Source organism: Lycorma delicatula, chromosome 7 (genome assembly GCF_047948215.1).
Source record: "Lycorma delicatula isolate Av1 chromosome 7, ASM4794821v1, whole genome shotgun sequence".
In the NCBI taxonomy this organism is placed as follows: domain Eukaryota; kingdom Metazoa; phylum Arthropoda; class Insecta; order Hemiptera; family Fulgoridae; genus Lycorma; species Lycorma delicatula.
In genome coordinates this window covers 79,961,281-79,980,259 of record NC_134461.1, presented here as the reverse complement: position 1 = coordinate 79,980,259, position 18,979 = coordinate 79,961,281, and the positions used below count along the sequence as shown (strand labels likewise).

The following is an 18,979-nucleotide window of genomic DNA, read 5'->3' as shown; positions in this document are numbered from 1 at the left end:
GCACAGTTGCTAAGCCTTCATTTTAATAATTACCATGGCATATTACAGTGAAATGGCATTAGACATACGTTTATTTATTTAGATGAATAAATCAAAATAAATAAATTTTAAATGATTTTCATATCATATTTTACAAATGAGACTCATTTATTTAAATATTTTATCTAAGTTCTGTGCTAAACTATTGAAAGAAAGACTACATTTCTGCAGAAGTTATGCAAGCTATTTAATGTGAATTTATAACAGGTTATCAGAAATTTTGAGTAAATGAAACAATTTTATGTGCTTTATAATTAAAGACTTAAATATCAAACTGTTAAAGAACAATTTAGATTCGGAGTAACAGTACAAGGTGAAAAGATAAAGATGCTACGATTTGCTGATGATATAGTAATTCTAGCCGAGAATAAAAAGGATTTAGAAGAAACAATGAACGGCATAGATGAAGTCCTACGCAAGAACTATTGCATGAAAATAAACAAGAACAAAACAAAAGTAATGAAATGTAGTAGAAATAACAAAGATGGACCACTGAATGTGAAAATAGGAGGAGAAAAGATTATGGAGGTAGAAGAATTTTGTTATTTGGGAAGTAGAATTACTAAAGATGGACGAAGCAGGAGCGATATAAAATGCCGAATAGCACAAGCTAAACGAGCCTTCAGTAAGAAATATAAGCTGTTTACATCAAAAATTAATTTAAATGTCAGGAAAAGATTTTTGAAAGTGTATGTTTGGAGTGTCGCTTTATATGGAAGTGAAACTTGGACAATCGGAGTATCTGAGAAGAAAAGGTTAGAAGCTTTTGAAATGTGGTGCTATAGGAGAATGTTAAAAATCAGATGGGTGGATAAAGTGACAAATGAGGAGGTATTGCGGCAAATAGATGAAGAAAGAACCATCTGGAAAAATATAGTTAAAAGAAGAGACAGACTTATAGGCCACATACTAAGGCATCCTGGAATAGTCGCTTTAATTTTGGAAGGACAGGTAGAAGGGAAAAATTGTGTAGGCAGGCCACGTTTGGAATATGTAAAACAAATTGTTAGGGATGTAGGATGTAGAGGGTATACTGAAATGAAACGACTAGCACTAGATAGGGAATCTTGGAGAGCTGCATCAAACCAGTCAAGTGACTGAAGACAAAAAAAAAAAAAAAAAAAATATCAAACACAACACTAGGTTTATATTAAATAAATTTTTATTCCTCTATTAGTATTTGATAGTGGGTTTTCTTCCTAATAATAGCCATTGTTAGTTATATTTGTTTTTTCTGTCTGAAAAGTTGAAAGCTGGTTTCAGGTATGATGAGCTGGTTTCAGGGATGAAATAGAGTTTCTGATTTCTTCCAACAGTTTATTATATTTCATTTAAATTTAATAGTGTTTAAATTTAATGAGAGGTATTCATCTTATAATTTTTAATTTGCTTTTGATTCATTAATTTACTGTTATGAACAATATTACAAAGAAGAAAATTATGAAGTATCATGTTATTTATGATATGCTGGTAGTGTACTGGTAACACTGTAATAACAATTGGTCTTGCATCCTGTTGCTGCCCAGGTTTAAGTATAGTAATAAAAATATTTCTTTTGACTTGTTTTGAATGTTGTTATGATCACTGATGTTTATTGGTTAAGTTCAATATGTGGCATACTCAAAATGTTTGGGCCAAATAATCAAAGATAAATTATTGAAACATTAATTACTTTTCTGAAGTTGTTTAATTTTGAATAAAATATATTTTTAGTATAATAGTGAATAAAAATATATTTCTTCTGCAATATTTTTTACAGTTGATCCTCCTCAAGTAAATACTCAAGATTTAGTCTTAGCTACTCCTGGATCTGGTGTCAAAATTGATTGCATTGTAGAATCTGTTATTCCTTATAACATTTCATGGAAAAAAAGTAGTAATGATGGATATAGCAAAGGTTAGTTTACGTTGATGAAAGTTGTAATTTATTTTTATCGTTTTATTTTGTTATGCCTTTTGAATTCAGCATTTAAAAATACTGACAAGCATTCTAATATTACGCTAATAAGATAAAAAAAAATAATTACTTTTAAAATATTAATTTTTTTTATTTACAAAAGAAAAAGTAATTGAAGATAAATAATAGAGAAAAAAGATATGGAATGTTAATTAATCTGAATTAAGAAAGAGATTAAAGAATATGAAGTGAGAAGCTCAGGAAAAAAAATGAAAAAGGTTCAACTGATACCCATCTGTCTTCATAAATATTCACCTTTATTGAAGATTCTCCTCATATCAGATAATAATTTTAATCTATTTTTAATCTTAAAATGAACTATAACTGTAACCAAAAATGAATTCTAATTACAAATTTTGATCTTAACAACAACCAAGGTGATTACAAGTATTACTACTACCTTATACTTGCAAGTTTCACATTATTTATTTGAAAAAAAAAAACTGTTTTGCATTAATTATTTTAGTTTTAAGTCAATTAACATATTAATATTTACATGTTAATGTAAATCCATACTGATACAGATATAGAAATGCATTAATTTTAACTGAAGCAAACTTCCATACTTTAAAAACTATTTATTTAGTAATCAGTATACTTACTTTATCATGTTGACCTTTCAAGTGAAGTTAATTACAAAAAAATAAAACTTGCATTTACAGTTAAATTTTGATAATTCCTTTGTTAAGGAACAAAAGCAATTTTTCTTTTTGTTCCTTTAACTTACAATTAAAATGATTAAAGAATTTATTTCAAAGTTTTTATTTGTTGATTTAAAGTAAAATACCATGATTTTAATTAAAATTTGTATACTGATGGCTATTGTCAAATACCTATAAAAATAATATTAAACAATCAATGCCAAACATCAGACACATTTCCCCCATAGATACTGGTATACCTTCATTCAGAAGGTTTGTTTCTGATACTATTACAAATAAATTTAAAAAAATAGGTGCCAACCTATGTGATAGTTTATTTCGGTAAAACTTTATTTCAAGTATTGTCTTGTTAGATCTATATCTAAAAAATGTAATTTTTTCTCTTATGAATTCTTCCAACACTCAGTGGCAAACAGGTAACAATTCTTTAATGCATGCATAGTAAATAATGCTTTTTTAAACTATAACTTTTTTTTAATTTATTTAATTTTTTATCTTATGTAATTATTAAAAATCCAAAGGAACCATTTACTATTTAAGTAACTGCTTAACCCTGAATTCTTCAGGTTTAAGCAGTTACTTAATTACTGAATTCTTCAGTAATTATTTTACATATGTCTGAATTTGTTTGTTTTCTGTATAGCTCATATAACACCAGTTTTGGATATAGAAGTAAAAATTTAAATTATGCAAAAAACTATTATTTAAATCCATATAAGAAGAATAAATTTGTGTAAATTTTACTCGTGTATCATTATTTGATGCATATGATAGGCAGAATTAAAAATGGTACACTGGCCTTAGCTTGAACTGGATTAGATAAGCAGTAGAAGATTTTTAAGATTGCACTAAAGCCGATAATTAAAAATTAACCCGTGACCCGTTAAAAATTGGGTCATGTAGTACTCCACCTCTCCATGCCACCGCTCCTTCCATGGTCTGACCAGAGAGTCTTGTGGTCCATCGTCCTCTGGTCTCACGGTCCCAGATCTCTAGCTACGCGAGGAACGTGCAAGTGCGTTCCTCGTTGCCAATGGTCTCCCGGTCTTCGCCTGTCCGTAACCTCCTGTACATCACCTGGCGCTCCCTTGCCAAAATGGCAATGGTTATGACGCCGGGGACCACAAGTACTGCAGGCTCGGAGACCGTCCGATACGCGGAAGCGACTCGCAAGGCTGCGGTGCGTTGCACCTGTTGCGGCTGACGCGGTTGCGTGAGCCGCTTCCGGTTTCTTGCAGTTCTTAATGCCTGGGATCACACTTCCGACCCGTATAACAGGATGGAATGCATTGTGGACATCAGCAATCACCGTCTGCTGGTCTTCGGTCCGCCAACATTCGCCATGAGCCGGCTGAGAGCAGTTACGGCTCTCGCAGCTTTGTCGGCGGCTCTCCGAAGCTGCTCAGCAAAGCTGAGTTTCCGGTCAATCATCATATCGAGGTACTTTGCGGCCAGCTTGGTCTCGACAACCTCTATCTCGACTCGCAGGAAGAGAAGGGTGTCGATATGCCTCTTCGTTAAAACCACGATCTCCGTTTTGCTGAGAGCTAGAGGCAATTCATGGTCGTCCAGCCAGGCACCGATTCTGTGCATGGCTCGGCTGAGTTGGGCGTGCTCCACGTCGCGGTCTACGACAAGTAGCCCAACGTCGTCAGCGTACCCAACCAAGACAGATTCTTCAGGCATTTCCAGCCTCAGCAAGCCATCGTAGACGGCGTTCCAAAGGTCGGGGCCGAGAATCGACCTCTGCGCCGCCCCTGACGTGATCGCAGTCCTACGTCAGCCTGCCGCGGTCTCGTAAATGAGACCCCGGTTTCTCAGGTCTGTGTGTCCACCATTCTGAGGAGGTGTTGAGGCACATGGGACGAATGCTTTAGGGCTCGAATTATATCGCTCCACGGTGCGGAGTTGAAAGCGTTTTTAACGTTCAACGTAACAAGAAGGAACACACGTCGCGAAAAATGATTGTGGTTCTCTGCTCGCCGCACTGCCCCAACAACCTCTTGAATTGCGTCTAGGGTCGACCGACCCTGCCGGAAACCGTAATGGTTGGGTAACAGGCCACTTGCCTGATTCATCGCCGCAACCAGTCTTTTCTTTAACAGCTTCTTCAATACTTTCCCAGCTGTGTCAAGTATGCACAATGGGCGGTAGGAGGACGGCGACTCTAGGTTTTCTTTGCCCTTGGGAATTAGCGCAAGACGCGTGGTCATCCACCTGGCGCTAAATGACCCAGCCTTCAGACATGCATTATACATGTCTATAAGAAGACGGAGCCTACAACGCCCCACAAGTTTGAGCACCTCGGCTGGTATACCGTCGGGACCAGGGGCTTTTGCCTCTCAGCGACCGTAGGACTCCCTCCATCCATCGAGAAGAGCGGGAAGTCACCCACGTCGCCGAAGTCCCGCTTGGCATGGACCGAGTGGGCCGGGAACAACATCTTAACGACGTGCTCCGCTTTAGCCTTGTCTAGTGGAGCTGGTGACCGCGAGACCGCTAATCGCCGAGTTACTATCTTGTAACCCAGTCCTCAAGGATCTGCATCCACGGTCTCCGTCAGTTCTCTCCAGCAGCGTGACTTTCTCACGTTGATGGCTCGACAAAGCCGCTTCTTTGCCGTCTTATACTTGGCGTTTGCGTCTGTGCAAACGCCAACGTTTGCGCCACTTGTCTTAGTCGAAGACACTCTCGGCGCAACCCCGTAATCTCCGGTGTCCACCAGTACACGGGTCTCTTCCGGTACCTCGCCCCCCCCCCGTAATAATAATAATAATAATAATAATAATTAAAATTTATAATAAAATAATCTAACTATTCTTTAGCATAAATCTTAACTTTTTAAGGATGTTGGATGTTGGGGGTATACCGAAATGAAACGACTGACACTAGTTAGGGAATCTTGGAGAGCTACATCAAACCAATCAAATGACTGAAGACAAAAGCTATTATTTTTGAAAATCAAGTACAAAAGTAGACACCCAGCTCAATACTATTAGTGTTATATCTTTGCTGATGAGTTTGGTGTTAAATAACTTGAATCATAATTACTGTAAAAAAGGAAAGATTCTTATTATATTCCCTTATCAGTTTTATGTTAACCTGTTACATTTCATTAATCACATGTTTTTGTAAAAAAATATTAACAAAACCAACTGAAGAAGAGCTAAATAAAAGTATGTTTTATGTACACTTAATAATTTACTCTCATGTGAATTGTGCAAAAAAACCTATTATAAAATTTTTTTTAACTGCCTAGTAATTAATCTTTTCCCTTTTAAAAGCACTACTAATTAGTCTTTCTACTGATCTATGGGCACTCTGTTAACGACAGTAATGCACCCAGCATTGGTCCAAAAGCCCCAAAATGCTTTTCCAGCTGTTGGTCAGTTTTCAATTACAGGTATTTCAGTCAGGAATAGTTATTTCTAAGAACAAGAAAACACTGGTATGTTCATTATGATAAAGAAAATGAATTCAGTAATACAAAATCATCATTACATCACAACTGAGGTACAATTTGTAAATAAAAATGATTAAATATTTGTAAAGTCAATGTATAAGAGGATTGCATGATAACAGGGCAGCAGAGAACATCTTTTTAACAAATGGAGAGGCAGTAAATATATAGTCTTGAAATAGTATTGAGTAATTACTTCATATTAAAAATGTGAACAGTGGTAACATTTTCTGATTAATATTAAAGTGAAAATAATGTTCACCATTACTGCCAAATTGACTTTGAATTAGTCTAAAATAGCATTGACAATGTTATTAAGTGAAAGATTGTCACATTATTACCAATCTGGTAGAGAAAAATAAATTCCATACTTCTAATTTTTCTAAAAATCTAGGTTTATTAACAAGTACAAGATACAACAAAAGCCAATATTCACATAATAAAATAAATATACTCTAATTAATTAATAAGATGTCATATTGAAATCATTACAAAAAGTCTTAATAAAATAGAGACATAAAAGCATATGTATTATATAAAATATAAATGAAACCGTAATTATTAAAAAATTAATCGCTTTAAAATATAAGAAGGAATTACTTTGCCTTCTTCACGTACATGTATGAATTGGTATGTTATTATAAATGGTATTATATAGCAGCAGAATGAAAACAATGTATAAAAATTAATATTATTAAATTGTATTAACTTTTTCTTACAGTTGATTTGACTTCATGGGTACAAAATGGTATAATGCAGTTATTTCCTAACAACAGTTTGTACATTCATCAGGTTACAATAAAAGATGAGGGACTGTATGCTTGTGTTGCACAATCTGATGGTAAGTTAGTAAAAAGAAAATTAAATAATTTGAGCTTCTAATTTAGTATTAGAATATGTTACTTCTTAAAGAAAGGATAAAGTATATTACTAAAGCAATAAGTTATCAAGTTATAATTCTCTTTTTAGTCTGTTGTAACCTTTGACTTTTGAACTGGTTGAAGATGGCCTGCAAGATAGTAACACCACTTAACATTAGTAAATCAAAGTTTTAGGGCCTTCAATTAATAAAAATTGTTAATAATTTTTATTTACATTAATCTTAATCTCAATTTCTGTGAAGTTCCTGCAATCTGAGTCAATTGGGAACTTATTTATAACATCATGAGTTCTTTGAAAAATCATATATCTATATCTCAGTTACATATACTTTTCTTATTAACACTAAATTGTAATATTTCATGGAAAGTTTCTTCTATTTATTTTTTAGCCGGAATTGGAAGAGGACAATGGACTAAATTAGTTGTTCAAGAAAAACCAGATGTAATAGTACGTCCAAACAGAATAGAATTGCATAAAGGTGGATCATTTACATTTAATTGCTTAGTTTTAAGAGGAACACCAACTCCTAGTTTAACATGGGAAAAAGATGGCATACCAATTGATGTAAGCACTGTTTTTTTTATATATTTACATTTTAATTTCTTTTTTTCTTGATTATTTAGCCACAAATAAGCTTCAATTTGTGGAATATGGTAATAGAAGGTTTTTGCAAAAATTCCATGTTTGACTAGGATTTGAACCCAGGACTTCCAGATGAAAGGCCAAGAAACTCTGCCATGGAGATCAGCAATTTATTATGAACAATTTTTTAAGTCTTCAATAATGAAGATCTTATATCAGTCAGTAATTTTGTATTGTTTTCAGATACTTATGTACAGGTGGTAATTCTGCCAGCTAATATTTTGCCCAGCTTAATAACTTTGTTTACTATATGCAAATTTGCCACTAAATTTAATTGTAGGAGATTGGAGAGCTTGTAGGCATTTATTGTTCTGAGTCATACCATAAAAACTTAAAATAGATCTCTCCAGAAAGATTCTCTTTAGACCTAGTGTTGCTAGTTCTCAGAATTTTAAGTGAGTATCACACCACAAAAGTGGTCATGATTTGCTGTTTTTCAGTCCTCTTTCACTATCTTCTGCAGGTGATTGCTATTTTCATCATACTACTAGTCTGCTGATAGCAACAGATCCCTCCAATACATCATACATCAGTCCTATGAAGGAAACTTATCCTTTTGAGAATAATCTTTTTCTTTTAGGTTGAGTTCCACATAGCAGGTAACAAGGATCTCCCTCTTACTGTTCACTCAATATTTCTTTTTCATATAACAAGGAGGAGTATGTCTGTTAATGTTTAATTGGTGTTGGTCTTATGCACCAGTTAATTGTGGTTATTAATATCAGTTGATAAAAGAATTATGAGATAATATAAACTTTGAATGATTTTCAAATCGATTTCTCCTGTTGAATAAAGCTCTGTATCATAATATCTTTTTTTATTAATTACTTGCCTTGAATATCATTCAGTTAATGTATGACTCTTCTTAATTTTGTAATCCAAGCCTTTTGCTCTTCCAATTCATTTAAAATTTGGTACTGATTTCAAAAAATAAGTTTCAAACATTGTATGGAGGGTTAGTGGAAAAATTATTTTTTTCTTATCAATGCAATTTTTTTTTGACTAGGTTCAATATTAAAAGAAAAAATATTATACAATAGATGTAAGTTTTATTAATATTATAGTTATTATTAAAACAAGCTATTTTTTTTTTCAGAATTATAATAGATTTGTTAAGGAGCCTGTAAATAGTACATTATTGAGGTTGGAATTAATAAATATTGGCAGTGAAGCTGATGAAGGCACTTATACATGTGTAGCAAAAAATAAGGCTGGAGTTGGTGAGACAACATTTTTTTTTTTTGTTTTTCATTCAAATAAATATTCAGAATTTGTTAAACTATTCTGTAGGAGACAAGAACAGTTTAACAGTTTTTTTTTTTTATTAAAAATTGTTAGACTATAATTAATAATGAAGGATTACTGTCATTCATTAAATATTCTGGAAAAGTAATCAGATAAATTTATTATTTCATCAATTTATTAATTATCAGAATTTTATTTTTAAATAATTGTCATGTGATTTATACAAAATTTGTATTTTCAAATTTTATCATTAGTTTGATATGTATGGTATGAAATGAAATATATCATTAGTATGGATGGGATCTAGGAAACAGAAAACATGAAAAGACAAAGAGATTGGCACAAGACAGAATAAAGTGGTGAATAGCCATGTTAAGACCTGCCCTAATGGCAGAACACAATGAATGAATGAATAAAATCATTAGTATAAATTATTGTTTAGAAAGAGATTGTTATTGAATTAATACTTTAGAATAATTACAAGTTTTCCAGTTCCACGTTAATAGCAAATATGAAATTGAGTATCTTATACCTACTATTTTTACTTCTTAGTAGAAGTAGAAATCTATTTCTTAGTAGAATCTACTATAGTTATTATTATTTTTAATAGATAAAATATTTTAATATTCTCTTGTGATACTGTCAAAAATTAAAGACAGCATAATTTTCTTTACTGATTAACTTCATTCTCGTAGTAGCTTGTCTTGCATATTGTACACTTCTTCTATTGTTGGATGACTACTGAGGACATCTGCCATTCATTCTGAATGGTCCCAAAATAATATTTAATGTTTGATTTTCATTCATAGAACAGGAAAAGTCACAACAAGTTAAATCTATTGAGTAAGGAGGCTGCAGATGACATACATGATGTTTTTGGTTGAAAATTGGTGTGAGCTGGCTCACTGTGAGGTATAACTTGATTAAACCAAGCAGTTATGTTTCCAAAGATAAGGAAACACAGTACTTGTTACTGTAGAACATTGTGGTCAGATGAAAATTCTTTGTACATAATCTCTTTGATATCAGAGAAAACAACCATATTTATAGCAATCACTTGTCTTATCTGTTTTGCTGGTGAAGGATGACTATTTCTGGGATTGCAGTTCTAGTTCCTAAGCATAATATCATAGTTAACATTTTTAGATATGAACCTGGAGATATTTTTTTCTCTGAGACAAATTGACAAGGTGTTTTAGTATTACTGCATTTCATCAACTTTGAATAACCTTATAATAAATTTGGCTGAGATCCAAGACTTGCAAAATCCTTTCAGCAGAATTCTTTTCTGAGGATCAGTATTGTTCAGTATTGATTCTCATGAAGAGTTTATTTTTTAAATGTTTGATGATATTGTGTTAAGCAGCCCCTTTGTGTGTTTTTTACCATTGGCCAACATTTTTTGATCTTGTACTGCTCATGATGCAGAAATGTTTAAGCTCAACTAAGAAGTTGTTCATTAACACCTCTGTTGCATTAATCATTTAACTTTTACATGACATTTAGACAACATTTAATTCAAACTTTTTAACCAACTTCAATAAAAGGAGGTTCTCAACTTGTATGTTTTTTAATATGTATCTTCTACCTTACCCCCGCTATCAAATGTACCATTATTTAATGTTAATTAATTCCTTTTTTTTTGAAGAAAGTCTCGTTGATGGTCCCATTACTTGTTTTCTCACTTAATGCAAATGGAAGATCTTTAAAATAAAAAAAATAGAATGTCTATTTAAAAGATTGAAGATTTTTTTACTCTCATCATTGCTTAATAATTGTATACTGTTCAAAATAATATACAATCTGATGTCAGTCTGATATTCTAAATGTTTCCACATAAAAATTAAGGTAAAACACTTAAGGTAAAAAATAACATATTCTTACAATACAGAGAGAATTAGGCCATACTTTTTAACAGCCTACATTGTTTCCATACATTCCTTTCGTTATGATAATCAAAATGCAAAAGAATTGGATTCCAAACAGCCTTTAACTCGTGTTTTTAGAAGTCACTTTACAGTACTTCTCTCCATTTCTATTTTATTTTAAAGTTTCAGTTACTTACAAATGGCTTTCTTTCACACAGGCAGTGTTTTTTGTAGGCCAAACCAAATTTTAGATAAAAAAAATAAAATGAACTTAAAATCTCACTTTAAAAATCTACACTAAAATGTAATCTTTTTTAATTCTTTATTTTTTTTGAGGTCGCTACTAAATAAAGAGTTTATAAATTATTAATAATTGTTTGTTTTTAATTTGGTACATACTTTTTATTTTTTTCATCTACAATCAGTAGATGTTGTTTGAATAATGGCAATGATAAGACAACATTATTGTTAACAAACCAGTTCTACACTATTCAGTCTAGTATTGTAGATGAAACTATACTGATTTATATACCATTACCTAGTGATGGGTCATGAAACAACAACCAATTTAATTTCATGGCCCAAAACATGAAACATTTTATAAACAACTTCTTATGAATATATTTTTATAATTCTATATGTGAAATATGGTACATAAATGAGTTTTTCAAACTCATTTCTGGGTTTCTTAGCTTAACTCAAAACCTAAGCACCTTTGGAACATTAATAATTATAGTGAATATTGAAAAAAGCAAAGAATTTTTAAAATTAATTTTTTGATTTACTTTATAAATACTAAATGGCATCAAGTGCCATGGTCATACATTAGCTAATAGCAGCATATTAATGTTCACTAATATAGTGTTATCTTTCATCTTTGCATATAATTTTCACTTGTTCAGGATTAAATTTCGAAGTTTATTTTATTGACTGGAAATTAAATTTCAAGTCAATAAAATAAACAATATATTCTATGAGTTCATTATTTTTTAATACTTCATTTAGTTTTATGTTTGGTAAGCTAATAGAGATATTAACTACAGTAATCAGTTTTATTTATTTTCTCAATTAGATCTGAAGTCAATAAAAGTTGTTTTTATAAAACAACCAGTTGTTGAAGTGGAGAATCAAAAATGGATTGTTGTTAATGGAACAACTAGTGGATGGTTGCACTGTTATGTAAGAGTTGTGCCGACATTTAATCTCACTTGGGTGAAAGGTGTTTCTGAAAGTGTTTATCCAGATACTTGTAAGTAACTTCTGTCATTTTTTAATTTAAATTAGTTAGTAGTTAGGTTTAAACTTGATATCTTATTATTTTAGCTAAATTTATAAATGCAGACATGTGAAAAAAAGTTAAGTTAAAAATGTGTTTACTTTTACCTATCTATCTCAAGGACAGTTATGCAATTGCCTGTGTTATTTAACTTTGTTATACTCTAGCATCAAAATAACTAGTAAGTTAGATTGTGATATAACTCATACAAAAAGATTGAATGCAAGTTTAGGAGTTTTCAGTATTAGTATTAATAATGCTGCAATTTTTAGGAAGCTGAGAAATGATTGAAAATGTTTTCAAAGCCATAATACCATAATATTCATCACTTATTGATTCTAAGTAGAAACAACAGAAACAACCAGTAGAAAGTAGAAACAACCACAGAAACAACTTAATTCAGTAGAAATAAATAGTTAAACTCAAACCAGATTGGTCCTGGGCAAGTCAGTAAACTACCACATGGATTGATTATCGCATAATTTTTTCTCTTCTATCTTTGATGCCTTACTACCTGGATTGATTTCATAATAATTAAGGCAGTCATATCTCAATTTGCAACACCATGCTGGTACCATCCAGTAAGCCAGTGAGCAACCAGTTCCATGATGACAGTATAACTCTGACTAGTTAGATTTACAAGAGGCCTTTCATTACAACCAAGGAATTGTACAATTGAGATGCCTGACCAGAAAAACAGGCCATTTTTTCTCTTCAAGATGTTAATCCAATCAATACAAATTACCAAATAAAAATAAATTCTGTGTTTGTACTATGAAGAATGAAATATTTATGTAATTAGTATATGACAACAGAATATATGTCTCATTGCCTGATAATAGAATTATTACTTACATTAGCCATTCACATTTTCAATGTAAATCTTCAGTTTATTTATGCTTTAAATTACTGTTTTAGACTTCTATATTAGAATTGTTGTTATTAAGATAATAATTACTATTATATTTTCTGCTAAGATCACTATAGGCTGTTATGTTGAGTACTGCTTACCTTTCTTACCTTCATTATTTTATCACTTGTTGACGCATTTCGGAACCATTCAATTGTCAAAACTTATTGTACTGTCAAAACTTATTCTACATTAGACTGGTTATTTTGTAAAATTAAAAAAATACATTTTTATTTGCATGAGGTATGTTACTGTACTTATTACAATGTTCTTATAAGCATCATTCTGGTTCAAATATATGCAAGACCTTTATTTATAACTTTTATTGAAAATATGAACAAAATCTGCAACCATGTTATCCCTGTCAGCTAGTAATGCATCTGTTTCAAGTTTCTTAATTCTAGTCTCAAAGAAGTCCTTAAGTCGTTTATCATACCATATCTCTGCACTTTCAATGGTTTCTTCATTATCATTGGATTTTTGCCCTGTAAACATCTTTCAATGCTTCAAATAACTAGTAAATGCACAGATCCAAGTCAGAGCTTGTTTGGGGATGTGGCAGAATGTAACATTTGAGTTGGTAGAGGGTACGTTTGTTAAAATGGCAGTATGAGGATGAGTGTTTTCTTGGTGGTAAAAACTGCATCTAGGCATAATTTCATCAAGAACACACTGCTGGCTTCACTTATTTATTTAGTAGAGTTGGGTAATGATGTATATTGATATTTTTCTGAATAGTAAGGAATTCAGGTAAATAATATCCTTTACATGATAGTCATAATTTTACCTACTGAAAATTGTTTGTACTTTAGTTTGAGTTGGGAAATGAAAGAAAAAAATCTTCCTCGTCTATTCATTCTTTTATTCAAATAATTCATTTTTTTGTTGTTTTTTTTCTCTTCAATTCAAGCATAAAACTGTATAACTAAGAGATATCACATCACATTAGAGTTAATTATAAACATTTTTCTTCTGTTTCATAAAAAAATTGTAATTACCAAATGTGTTTCCTTGTGCCTTAGTGTTGGAGACAAGACAAGAAACAAATTTTTGCATTTACTTTTTAGTGATGTATATTTTGTATAGCACTTCCTTAGTAATGTAAATGCGAACTCCTATTATTTTAGACATGTGCAGTTTCCAATTTACCAAAGCAGTCTCATAAATCTTTTGTATGTTGTCAGGTAATAGATATTCTTGATAGCCTAAAGATGCCTATTTTCTACAAATCCTCTTCTTTTACAAAACATGCCCATTATACACTCTTACCTTAATAAAAATTCATTCTCAAACTATGCCTGAATTCTAGTAAAAATGTCGAAATGCTTAATCCAGTCATTCAAAAGAAGCTTTATAACAATTCATTATGCATTACTCTGGTATCTCTTTAATAGATGCTACTACTGTGACTGAACTGATGAAGTGGGAGAAGGCTTGAATCAGTATTATTTACAAAATTAAACATGTCTGATCATGTCATAACAAGTATGACATATTACAACAATGTAGGCAACAAAATTCTTATTTAAGACTCTTGGTCAAGAATTGTTATGAATGATGTTTAGGATTATTTTTTTACTTCAAAGTTGGAAGTAGTAAATTTGTTACATCAACAATTTTCATTGTATTTTAATTCTCTATATTATTTATAAAATAAATAATAAATGTGAGACATTTGTCTCAGATTAAATTAATATTTATTTCTATTTTTGTAGGGGAGGAACTGAAGAACAATGCTCTTAATGATCCTAACAAGTTTAGAATTCACAGTAATGGAAGTCTTGAAATATTCAATTTAAAACCTACTGATGAGGGATGGTATACTTGTTGTGCTGATTATAAAGGTATAAAATACCTTTATAAAGTAATTTTTATTTATTTATTTTTATAGGCATCAACTGCTAAGGTCATTAGCCCGAAAATTTATTATTGTTATTTTCCATGACATTACTATATTACATTATTTTGTTTTGTGAGGTTTACATATGAAAAAAGAATTGTCTTGGAAAACAAATCAAGATAAGACTTTTTGTTTTTCTTCCTCTTTTATATTCATAATTTACTAAAATAAAAACACAAAGTAGCTCATAAAGCTTCACAAAGGATTAAAATAAATGTGAAAAGCACACATAAAATACATATAATAACATGCAGGAAAATAAAATTAAATATGAAGCGTGCCTTTAAATCCACTTGTACCATCAGTGAGAAATAATAAAAATTGGATTCAGAGTTCATTTCAAAGCTTTTTCTTTATTTTTGGTCAATTAATGTGTGTTAGCCTTAATAAAAACAATCAGAACACTTTCCAGTTATTAACAAATAAAAAATATCAGATTTTTACTATATTGTTTATGTATGTTGACTTTGAGATATGTAGTTCAAGAAATTTATGACAAATAAAAATTATCTTTTGAATCAGATATTCTCACATAAATTTATCAAAGTTTTTTATTTTACTACTTTTTAAGATGTGGGACTTTTAAGAAGTGTTTAAAAAAATATATATATTTTTTTAAAATTTAAAATGAAACAGCTCAAACTCTTCTATTTTTGTATTAATAAAAAAGTAAGAAATACTGGATAAAATTTTAGTAAATTTGCTGGTTTTTCTATAACTGAGCATGTAATATTGAGAACAATAAGAAGGATTCTTTGTAATTTTTTGGAAGAAACAGAACATTTGTTGAACAATATAAAGACTGAATATTGTTTATGTGTACCTATAGTGATAATTTTTTTTCAGGTATACTGCTTAGATGAACTGTAGCAAAAATAAATTTATATTCTGTGAAAAAATTTCTCATATTTGATGATTGATTCTTAGAAAGTGAAATTAAAATTTAAGTGGTACTGACTGTAAGCCATAGAATGTACATAGAAGTTACTTATGGCAGAAAAGTTTCTTGAAGTCAGCTCAAATATAAATCGGAAAATTGGGGAAGAAAGACTTCTAATACATAAAAAAATTCATGTTTATTAATTCTGTTAACTTTCTTGGTATGTTAGAATTTAAATACAGAACATCACCAATTTCTGATTACGGTTTAGTAGTAATCACAGTTAAAACAACAAAAAAATCAAGTAATACAACAGAACAGAGTATTATAAATTTCTAAATTAATTTGTAATGTAAGAAGATTTACATAAAATTTTACTCGATAAAAGGTGTGCAGTATTATTTCCTATTAGAAAAGTATATTTTAAGATAATTTAAAAATAAAGTATTTTATTTAAATGTTATTAAACACCTGATTTTATGTCCTCTCCACAAAGTTCTTTCTTTCCTTATACAAATAAGGCTGTTTTTTTTTTTTTTCTTTACATTTAAATTGTATGTTGTCTGTATAGTATTGTTTGTTTTGTTTATTAAATTATTTTTTTTATGTAAATTATTTATAATAAGGCATGTATCTGTCACAAGTAAACAATATGAAAACTACATAATTTTTTCTGTATTATTTTTTATCAGGTTCTACTGGAACTAATGCAGTATACCTGACTGTAAAAGAATTGCCTTCTGTTGTAGTAAAACCCGATAAATTAACATTCCTTAAAGATGACAATGAAATTTCTATTCAGTGTTTATTAACTGCAGGATCACCAACTCCTACAGTGAACTGGTTTAAAAATGGATATACTTTAACTGTATGTATTAAGGTACCCTTAAAAAAACCTTAATTAAAGATTATAAGAATAGTATATATATTTTTTATGAATTTTGTGCTAGCAATTCTAACATTTTTCATCCAGAGATTTTAGATGTGCATAATGTGACTTTATAGCGTATGATGTATGTTTGAATGTGAATTTATATACATGTAAACAAATTTATTTGTGTGCATCTGACGAGTGTATTAAATAATCCATATGTATTAAATAATTGGACGTTGTTTTAATGTAAAAAATGGGTTAACAAAATTGTTTATAGTTACATGTAATGTGATGTTACCATGAGAAAAACTTCATATAATTTAATAAAACAAATTTAGAAGGAAACAGAAGGTAAAAAATTAAAATAAGATAGTGGCAGTATTTTTTTTAAATTTATTTTTTAATGTCATCTTCTGGTGACTCATTACTATGTGTATAGAGAAGTGGAAGGTTGAGTTAAAAGCTAATTATTAAAATAAAACACTAATTATTGGAGAAAGAAAAGCTTTAATTAAATAAAATAGTGTTTTAAAAAATAAATAAAACTCACTACTCTTTTAACAGATTATTTTACTGTAATGTATCAAATTTATTCTCTGTATATGTATTTACACATAATGTATTCTCTGTTTCTTTTTTCTAGCCATTATTTTATTGGTTTGATGATGTCTTCAACTCAGTATATTAACTATACCTTATGGTCTCAGATAACTGTTTTATAAATTCTAATCTTTATCTTCTCTACAGTTTTACTAACCATTACAAAATTATCTAAACCTGATTGCCTTATATGTAGCCCACCAACCTAGTTTATCTGTCTCTACAAGATTCTTCCGTACATTTTTCACCTTTCCTATTAATATTTTTATTCATTTTGAATTTTATCCCCGCATAATTTTCAACAATTCTTTGTAATACCAGATATTGTTTATCTCTATCATCTTAAAAATGTTGATTTATAATGATGTTTAATTATTTTTGTCTTTTATTATTAAATAACTGCTCAAAGACAATTGATCAAATGTGTTAATATCTGTTATTTTATTTATAACTATCCCTCACAGGCTCTCTTGTGAGCCAATGGACTGTACATATTTCTTGGATGTAAGAGAATGTGGTTTAATGGCTACTACTTTTGTTCAAATCTTATTTCTCAGGTCACAAGAAAAAAATGAAGGATTTTAAACATTACACAAGAATATAAATGAACAAAGCTGTTCTCAAAAAAAATTGCTTAATTTACCTTCACATGTTAGATGCTAATATTTTATGTACTATTAAATTGTGTTTTATGTTTCATTTTATTTTAGTCTTATGGAAACGGAACAAAAATTTATTATAAGAACAATAATAATAATACATTTACTATTACAATTAAACAACCTCAGGAAGAAGATGCTGGTGATTATGAATGCAGAGCTGTTAACAACTTAGGACTGGGTTGGTACAAATAGTCTGATAATTATTGTAGGCTAATTTTCTTCATTTTTATTAAAAATTATGGAATTATAACTTGAAGTTACATATACAAAAAATATAACAGTATAAATAAAAATCTACTATCATCAAATCACACATTTCTTCCATCAATCAATGCATTTTGTAATTGTTATGATTTATTTCTCTAATACTTTTTCTTCCTTCAAATTTTTCAACTTCAATGCATCTGCCATGTCCTAAATATTACTTATTAGTATTATTATATCCTAAATATTATTATCTTTCTTTACAATTTTATTATCAGTACTTTCTTTTATGTCCAGTTAAACTAAAGTGGCAAGCGTTAATATGTAGCTCAGCATTTATGGCTTTCTTTTTTATTGGATTGTGCAAAAACTTTGTCAATATTACTTTAAAATTTTTTTCAGTTTTTAATAATTCTCCTAATCATTCAAATTTGCTGTTGAAGCATAATTCTGTATTTGTTTTCTATCTTATTTCCCTTGCCTTTGTTAATACAGATTTCTAAATGCCATGGAAACATTTTAAAGAACTTATTACTATCCCCAGTCTATATTTGATATTTTCAGAACTATTTATTGTGTGTAGTTTCTTCTAACTTATGCCAGTCTGCTTTTGATATATTTTTTGGAATTTTGCTACATAAGTAACAATATTTTTCTCTTGATGTGATGTTCATCACAAAAATGAACAAAGATCAAATTAAGAAGCTAATAATGTTCATAATTAGCTTTCTTACAGCTTACATTACTCCTTAGTTTTCTATATTTTTTTTTAATTCTAAAAATTAATTTTTTCCCCGAACAAATTATCTAAAACATCTGTGTATTCCTGTTTGGATCTCTCTTTTCTCCCTAATAGTAATTTTATTTCTGCACTTTTTTTAGTAATTCATTTAGACTTCATTTCAATTCAAAACTTAT

At 30.0% G+C, this 18,979-nt stretch overlaps 1 protein-coding gene across 4 annotated transcripts in view; it reads left to right on the top strand.

Annotated features, from left to right (window-relative positions):
• Positions 1–18,979, top strand: part of LOC142328475 (hemicentin-1-like) — a 187,151-nt gene that overhangs the window by 48,935 nt on the left and 119,237 nt on the right. For 3 of the 4 annotated variants that reach the window (XM_075372292.1, XM_075372290.1, XM_075372294.1), the window contains exons 10-17: positions 1,799–1,936; positions 6,840–6,959; positions 7,389–7,564; positions 8,739–8,862; positions 11,828–12,004; positions 14,657–14,785; positions 16,414–16,601; positions 17,906–18,035. In XM_075372292.1, the coding sequence (XP_075228407.1) occupies positions 1,799–1,936; positions 6,840–6,959; positions 7,389–7,564; positions 8,739–8,862; positions 11,828–12,004; positions 14,657–14,785; positions 16,414–16,601; positions 17,906–18,035 (1,182 nt within the window). The remainder of the gene's footprint in view (positions 1–1,798; positions 1,937–6,839; positions 6,960–7,388; positions 7,565–8,738; positions 8,863–11,827; positions 12,005–14,656; positions 14,786–16,413; positions 16,602–17,905; positions 18,036–18,979) is intronic. The other variant, XM_075372293.1, reaches the window with a different exon arrangement.